Consider the following 8,705-nt stretch of genomic DNA (forward strand, 5'->3'; position numbering starts at 1 on the left):
GTAGTTAGGATTCAAGATTTGTAAAAGAATTTAAAAAGATGGCTAAGTTGAGAAATTGTGCACAAATGACATAAATGAAGTGAATTATTTTATGCGAATCTCAATCGACACGCTTTGAGACCCAACAAAAATATTGAAATACTTGCTCAAGAAAGCTAAAATTCAGATTTTGATAGAAACCCTAACCCAACGTTTATAATCGAAACGCGAACCAAAGGTAAAAGTATAACACCTTGACCCAATGATTATAATTGAATCACGAATCAAAGGTATAAAGTTTGAATGCCACAAGGAAGAATCCTTGATAAGTTCACAGTTCTTGAAAAACCAAAAGAAGAGCAAAACCTCACCTTTTCTGATTTTTATTCAATAATTCCTCTCTATTACAATGAGTGCATGCTATTTATATGTCATGACTGAAAATATTTTTAAAAAAAATGTACTAAATAATAAAACCCTAAATAAAAGTTGATTTGGTTTGAAATTAGTAGATCCAAAATAGGAAAATAGCTAAAAAACGTTCTAAATAATAAAAGCCTAAAATTAAGGTAGATTTGGTCTGGAATTAGAAGCTCTAGAATAGGAAAAATGTCTATTAACTGATATGGAGGCTGAAAGTCAATCAGTCATTGATCCATACCATAAATCACGCCTGATCAAGCTAGATCAGCCCTCTATAGCTTGGATTAAATTTATTACTCCTTCATCTTCTTTTGGGCCAAGCTTGGAATGTCCTGTGTTAGAATTAGCCCAAATCTCTTGAATCAGCCCATTAAGTGCTTCTTTGATCTTCTTGGATCATGCTCTAGTAATAGGCCCAATTAGAACATGCAATGAATCCTTAAATGCTTGTTGATTCCCATCATTATTTCTGCAAATATTTCTGTGGTTGGATACAATAATCCAAAACAAATATTTTTTTAAAAACTTTTCCATGTTATGCATGGAAGAAACTTAAATTTTGCCATGCAATCTCTTTTTGATTTCTCCAAAGGGAGACAATTGTGAGAAATGCATAAACATATGCATAAAAATATTTAATATATGTTTATATTGGTGATATAACATTTTCATAAACATAATATGTAATGTATTTTATATTAACCATCAATATAAAAAATAAACATATCATAACACTAGCTTATAATCATGTGCATATGTACGGTATAATTAAGAACAACCATAATTACTAGTAAGTAATGGACTGTACACATTCATAGTCATTCCTCACTTTAAAGAATAATTATTCATATGGAATGATTATTTCCTGTATTACAAACTTAACCAAACTTTAGCTAAACCATATGAATAGCTAGGGGTGGCAAAATTCGACATGACTCGCAAACATTTCACAGCATGACATGAAGTTAGTAGGTTATGGGTGAGACTTAAGGGGTCATATCATATTTAGGTTGACTTAAACGTGTTGGGTTTGTGTTTAACTCATAAAACTTATCTGGCCCGTTTAACTAAATGTCATTTTACCAATATACCTTTCAAAACCCTAGGTATATAGACTTATTTTCTTTCCTAGTTGCATTCTCCCAAGCCTCATGATTGCCTCTCACTCTCATACATCAATCTCGCCTTATTTTCTTAGCCTTTCTATCAACATGGTGCCAAGTTGCCGTCATCTTCGTCCTTCACTTCTCCTTATCATTCAAAATCCTAATCCTCGTCGTTATTGACTTTTACCTTTACCTTTATCTATTTTCCTTAAATTGATTGTTGGGATCTAGCATTAACTATTGTGTTTTATTCTATTTGACATATTGTGATTGATTATTTGTGATATTGAGATATACTTTAATTTTGAATGATTATTTTTTATGCAATTGCTTTGTTAGTTTTGGATTTTATATTAAAAAAATCTATTTGCTTAGTTTTTCCTAATTCAGATCAATTGAATTAATACTTAAATTAGTTTTTTTTTTTTTTTTTGCTTTGACAAACGGGTCAATACTACTAACTTATTTAATAAATGTGTCATACTCGAGTTAAGGAATCCTAACATGTTTGATAAACATGTTAGCCTATATAGTCAAATACTCATGAGTTGACAAGATACCAAGTTGACACTTGAACACGAATTGTCACCCTTAGAATAGTTATTACATTACAGTGACTAATATAGTCTAGTAAACATGCCCTTATATTTGAGTTGTTCGTAAGATTCATGAACCAAAGTGTGGGAACTCCAAAAATTTTGAGGAATTTTTTTTTTTTTTTTTTTTATGTTTTTAATATAAATTCATGTATCTATAAATATGCAAGAACGGAATGACAGTTGGTATCAAAATTAAAGTCCATTTAAAATTTAAAGACGCTTTGGCATCAAATGATAGGATAATTAGAACGATACTAAAATTGAAGTGCAATTAGAAACTAATTTAAATTTTTAATTGAACTTTATCTCAAATTCAACTTCAATATAATTTATACTATAAATGTTTTTTTTTATATTAAAAGTAAGAAGAATTATTCATTTATTTTTTAAGTTAGATTAGAAATCCTAATACCTAAACGGGCTAAACCTCACCTCAAAAACTCGTTCCCCATGACTCCAACTAGCGAGCCCATAGAAAAACTCCAAGCTCCTCATGGCAAGGGAAGGTACCACCTTGCCCCAAATGGGTGGTGGTAGAATTATTCATTATTGAGCATTAACCAAAAAAGTCTCAAAGAAAATATATAAAACTGTATAATAGGAATCCGGAATGCCTCATATAAAAGTGGGCAATAAGGTGTATCTTTAGTATATCACACGAATATTCAAACATATTTGTTGATTTTGATGATCATATTTTATTATTTATCCTGAAACTAGTAAAAGAAGAAATATCTACATTCTTATTTTTGGACACTCATGTAAAATTATGTTGCTTATGATAACCAATCAATAATACTCACAAAAAATAAGTATAAAAAAAACCATAAGAGAGAAACTAGAGAAATAAATGAATACAATAGAATACATGCTGTGGGTCTGAAAATGAGAATATGCTTTATCACATCACATGAGATAAGATCCCAATAATTAAAAACGAAAGATGAGACTTTATTGAGATAGAGGCCCCTCTGGCTCTGGAGAGTCTCAGATGCTGTTGGGTGAGAGGATGGTGGGTTTGTTTTCCAACACATAAACAAAAACCAAAGAGCAACAAACAAACCCATAATTAAAGGTAAAGGTAAGAAACTAGAGACAATACTCACAAAAAGTCTTATTCTTTCTTTTCCATTATCATTCTCTCTCTTACTCTCTCTCATCCTCTTCTTCTATCATAATCATCACTGAATTCTTGGATTTTTATTTCTTTGTATGGATCTCTAGCATTGCTTCTGGATTGGGTTGGTGATTTCACAGCTTGATCCTTGTTTTATGGGCGTTCCTATAAATACTTGACCCTTTTTTTTCTGGACCTTTTCCAATTCCTTGATGGAGGTAAACCCTTTTTCTTGTCTTTTTAAAACGCAAATTCAATAAAAATTCTGTCTTTTTGTTAAAAAATCTCATATTGGTTTCATGGAACTGTATCTCTTATGTTGATGATCCATTTCCCATCTGGGTTTTCATTATAGATATCTCTTTGTTCCTCTATGTATGTATGTCTTAAGCCAAATTTGTTCCTTCGTAAAATTTGTAAAATATGTAATAGAGGGTATTGATATAACTCTTTTTCCTTTGTGAAAATAGTGATGATCCTCAGGTTTTTAATTTTTAATTTTTTTTGTATGAAACCCAATTAGCTGCCAATGAGCTGTGGCTCAAATTGTACTTCCGGGTATAGTTGTAGGTTCAAAACCCGTTGGGTGTGTAACTTATCAATCAAAAATGAACCCAAAATAGCTATAAGCTGTTTTCTTGCCCTTTTTTGTGTGTGCGCTAATAAGAAGTTGGGAAGGGGGATTCAAACCCAAGTTCTCCCACATGAGGAGAACTGGGCAGTGCCGCTAAGGCATAAGGCTGTTGGCAGCTGTTTTCTGCTGGTTGGCACAAAGAATAATGCAACTAAAATTTTCATGTAGTTTTATCAAATTTATAAAGGAAAATTGATAGTCTTTGATGTGATGCCGTGTGATTCTTAAATTTATATTAAACAACAAATGTTGAAGACAACTAGAGTTAGGTTGGATAAGGAAAGCAGAACAAAAAAAAAAAAAAAAAAAAAAAAAAAAAAAAAAAAAAAAAAAAAAAAAATCGGTTTTAGTATTAGAATTATTTAGTGGGAAAAATTGATCAGCTGGCAGAGCTGAAAGAAGTATGTAATGTTCTCTTCTCTCTTGGAATTACATGACATATGTAGAAGTCTTTAATAAGATTCCTTACTTCCATCAAGTTGAAATTCTTGGGAAAAGATTCATGTTGGGAATGGTAGTTAGTTTTCCGGCAATTTGATTTGTTAGTAATTTTTGTCTGTAATGGGGTTCTAGTTTTCATTTTCAAGAACTGATATGGTAACATTCCCTAATGTAGATTGCTTCTAATGTAGATTGCCTTTTCTTCTAGAGTTTTAATACGATGCATATCTTGAATGAGATGCACAGAAATATTATTGTATGACTTAGGATTTGTTCTAAAGTATGGGGGTCTTATGTTTAAAAGGTTCCGGAGATGGAGGAGCCAAAGCCTGAAAGTCATTTGACATCAGCTGCAGCCTTTGTGGAAGGGGGAATACAACCAGCCTGTGACGATGCTTGCAGCATATGCCTTGAGGATTTTTCTGAAAGTGATCCATCAACGGTAATAAGTTTAATAATATATCTACAAAAATAAAAATAAAAAGTTTATCAATTATGAACCATTTAATAATTTATCACTTATAGCACTCTCCGCCCCCTTTCCTCCTCCTCCCTTTTTCCCCTTGCAAAAAGTTTTTCATCATTTTCATTTTTTTATGTTGCAGCAATTTCCTTTAATTTTATCCTCTCTTGCCTTGCAGGTGACTACTTGCAAGCATGAATTTCACCTCCAGTGCATCCTTGAATGGTATAAATTATAATTCATTTCATTTTTCAAATTTTGAAGTGTTGTATGACCTTTCTTTTTGACATTAATCATTCTCTCCTTCCTTTATTTGATAAGTACGAATCCTTTATTTTTTAATTCATGTATATATGTTGTTGAATACTTATATTGTTGAAAAAATCAATGGAATAGCATTTGTTTGAGATCTCTCTCTCAGAGACACACATGTTCTACTCATTGCTTCAATCTTTTGAAATCATTTACTTGGTGTTGACGCATCATGAACTCATGGTGATTAACTGTTTTTGTTAAATGGGGAAATGTGGAAATGGTTTGGTTGATTCCTAGCTTAGGTGGTTAGCTTGGTTTGTTCATGCATTTTTGTTATGCATCAAATCAAATTGGGCTTTTAGAAGGATTCTAAGTTTGGGCCAATTGTTTTTGGTATGGACCAATTGATGCATCCCAAATCCGATAACTCGACCAGGTCCAACCACCCACCCATGGGTGACCCACGAACTGTTTTGTCCAGCCCATTGGTGACATTGGTTTAGCTTTTCTTTCACCCAACAAGGTTGGTTCAGGTGGTGGGTATTATCAAATCCGCTCAAATGGAAATGCCAATGAGCAATAACTTAAATGTCATCTTCTCTCCTAGGAAGAACAAGGTGGAGGGTGAGTTCATGAGTTCAAGATCCATTGGTATGTAATGATCAATTTTTTTTTTTAAAAAAAAAAGTCTCTAATGCAATCAAACTTATTGGTTCAAGGATTTAGACTTATTTTGTTTTTGGGAAAAAGTGGTACTTGAAACACCTAGGATGGACAGATTTTTTTTTTCTTTATTTACCATTTTTGCTTTCTGAATTATGACAATATGGCTGGGGATCACACTTTTTCTTTCTATTTTTTTGGCAGGTTGGTTGCTTAGATTGATTGGTTGTAATGCTACACAAATCATAAAAACTCAACTCAGCCTTAATTCCAAATAAATCATATCATACTGTTTATTATAATAGGATGTATGTGTATGAAACATTTTATTTTATTATGGCATATGATGAATTATATCTATTTGTAATTAAGATATAATTTGTTGAGGAAGAATAGAATTGGGATCTAATTCACCAGGTTTTAATTTTAGGTGCCAGAGAAGCTCCCAGTGTCCCATGTGTTGGCAACCTATTAGCCTAAAGGATTCTACCAGGTGTGTTTGGTTTTTTTAGTTTTTGGCATTACTCATAACAATTTCTTGTAATTATTTTCATATGGTTGTCTTATCTGTATATTGTGGCAGTCAAGAATTGCTTGAGGCAGTGGAACGAGAGAGGAGCTTTAGGGTTACTCCACCAAGAAATGCCACTATATTTCATCATCCCACCCTTGGTGCTTTTGAATTGCAGCATGTCTGTTTTCTTTCATTACTTGGAAATTTGTTTTACTTCATTTGTTATTAACATGTTCAATATTTGTGCACCAGGTTATTCTTATGTTACTGCTTGATTTGTAATGCAGTTACCGGTAGGTGCTAATGATGCTGACCTTGAAGAGCGTATAATCCAGCACTTGGCAGCTGCTGCTGCAATGGGAAGGGCCCACCACATTGGTAGGAGGGATGGTCACAGAGGTCGATCATCTGCCCATGGTCGACCACACTTTTTGGTATTCTCCACTCATCCTGGTGGACCTCCCGGTCCCGTTTCTGCCTCTGGAGGGGACAATGAGCCAGTTGCAATTAGTGTAGCTAGTCCATCGACCCCGCTTGCATCTGGTGGGGATGAACCATCACAGCAGGTCCCACATTTTCCTTCAGTTCATACTGATCATGTTTCTTCACCAGCATCTGGACCTACTTTCCTGCCTACAAATCGTCAAGGAATTTCCTTTAGTAATCGGTAGTCTATTATTCTATATCCTTAAATAATTGTCACAACTCTCCTCCCCCCAAATGTGGGAATGAATTTCCTATATGCAGTCATATGCAGTGTATCTATATGTTTAGAAGTTTTTATCTGTTTGTAGGAGCCCTGCTCTACATTCCTCACCACCAAATCAAGATGGAGCAGGACCGTCAGATCTTCAGTCATTTTCAGAGTCTCTGAAATCTAGATTTAATGCTATGTCAATGAGGTATAATTTCAAAAATGAAGACTCTTCTTTTGGATTGACAATTTTAGTATGCTTTTTCCTCTGCTTATTTATCAATAATGCTTGTTGTACTGGTATCTTAGATACAAAGAGTCAATTTCAAAGAGTACCAGAGGGTGGAAGGAGAGGCTTTTCTCTCGTAACACTTCCATGACGGATATTGGCTCTGATGTTCCGAGAGAAGTGAATGCAGGAATTGCTGGTGTATCTCATATGATGGAACGCCTTGAGACCAGAGAAAATAGTAGTGCCAACCCAGCCTCTGTAGCAAATCATGTAGGCGATTTTTCTGTTACGGAGCAGAACAACCAGAACATTGCAGAGACTCATGGAGAAAGCCCTTTGAATGACAGCAATCAACCTGCTTCTTGCGCTGCAAGTTCAGCTTCAGGTTAAGTTGATGAACATTGTTTCAGCAGGTGCATCTATCCTCAGCATTTCATATTTGAAGGTGAGTCCTGATGCTGGTGATTATCTTTTTCAGTTTTTAATTTATAAATCCAGTTATGGGAGACCTCTGATTAAGCCACCCTGCTTCATTACCAATGGCAGCATATTACACATGTTTCTGACACTATTATTTCTCATTAGAGGGCATCTGTTGTTCAGAATGAAGTTCTTTGAATTGAGGGTCTGCCGGCATGGCTCCATGTGTTGTGTGAATCTGTTTGCCTATGCCCCCTCCCAGAAAAAAAAAAAAAAAAAAAAAAAAGAAAGGCAAGAGAAAGAATGTGCAAGAACATAGCTACTCTTTTTTATAATTCTTTTGGACCCCTTTCAAGTATTAGTAATACACACATTCTTTGTCAATTTCATCAGTTGTTCTTAAGATGTCATGACAGCGAACTGGCAATAGGTGTCATTGACACAGTTATTACAGAACTTTGTCTGGTGCCTATTGCCAACAAACTGTTTTGGAGTTTGAAAGTTTTGGAATATTTTCAGTGTACTTTATCCTAATCTTTACTCCTTATTTAAACTTTAATCTAAGTTTAGCTTGGATTTCAGGTTAACCTCTTTCTCCAAACATGACATGCTGGGGACAAGATGCTTTGCAATATAGGCCATAGGATGAGTCATGGTGATTATGGTTTGAACCCAAATAAGGGAGATGAAGTCTGAGAAAGAACTTCCATCTAGAAAGAGACTTATAAAATGGGTATTTTTATGTAAATCTGTTTATAAATATGATGACATTATGACCCAGATTTGGTGCGGGATATATATTTAACTGTGACCGGATGGTTAGGTGGATTTTGGCACTAATATTTATATTTAATATTAATATTTCATGCGGGAAACTTGTGTCAAAACTTAATGAACTTGAATTGTGTATTCTCTAATCTGTATTAGATTTTTTTTGGAGTCATTACACAATGGCTCTGTCTTACAAAGTACAGTTTCTCTTAAGCATCTGATTATGCATGGTTTTTGAAAATTCTAAATTTGCTTATATATTAAGGGTCTATTTGGGATTCATTTATTTTGTTGAAACTAAAAAATTTTTGTTGAAAGTATTGTAAATAAAAGTAAAAGTTAGCTGAAATAGTACAATAAGACTTATGAATAGTATCAAAAAGTGCAGTAAGGC

General features: G+C 33.8%; 1 protein-coding gene across 4 annotated transcripts; it reads left to right on the top strand.

Moving 5' to 3' along the window:
- The first annotated feature begins 3,039 nt into the window (after positions 1-3,039).
- Positions 3,040-8,457, top strand: LOC115953060 (E3 ubiquitin-protein ligase RHF2A-like). 4 transcript variants are annotated; one of them, XM_031070539.1, is made up of 10 exons: positions 3,040-3,188; positions 3,332-3,442; positions 4,604-4,741; positions 4,941-4,987; positions 6,111-6,173; positions 6,264-6,372; positions 6,482-6,861; positions 6,989-7,096; positions 7,198-7,565; positions 8,111-8,457. In XM_031070539.1, exons 2-9 carry the CDS (start codon positions 3,437-3,439, stop codon positions 7,508-7,510), a joined length of 1,164 nt encoding a protein of 387 aa, XP_030926399.1. In that variant the 5' UTR covers positions 3,040-3,188; positions 3,332-3,436; the 3' UTR covers positions 7,511-7,565; positions 8,111-8,457. The 4 variants fall into 4 exon arrangements, with proteins under 4 accessions (XP_030926399.1, XP_030926400.1, XP_030926397.1 ...); XM_031070540.1 differs by lacking the exon at positions 8,111-8,457 and adding an exon at positions 7,706-7,808; XM_031070537.1 differs by having other exon boundaries at positions 3,041-3,188; positions 8,123-8,436.
- Positions 8,458-8,705: the final 248 nt, after the last annotated feature.

This window comes from Quercus lobata, chromosome 7 (genome assembly GCF_001633185.2).
Source record: "Quercus lobata isolate SW786 chromosome 7, ValleyOak3.0 Primary Assembly, whole genome shotgun sequence".
Classification (NCBI taxonomy): Eukaryota; Viridiplantae; Streptophyta; class Magnoliopsida; order Fagales; family Fagaceae; genus Quercus; species Quercus lobata.

Excerpts from the sequence above, each read along its gene's own strand:
- LOC115953060 (XM_031070539.1), top strand. Across the intron at positions 4,742-4,940 it reads CTGAAAGTGATCCATCAACG|GTGACTACTTGCAAGCATGA; the intron begins GTAATAAGTTTA and ends CTTGCCTTGCAG. Across the intron at positions 6,174-6,263 it reads AGCCTAAAGGATTCTACCAG|TCAAGAATTGCTTGAGGCAG; the intron begins GTGTGTTTGGTT and ends ATATTGTGGCAG.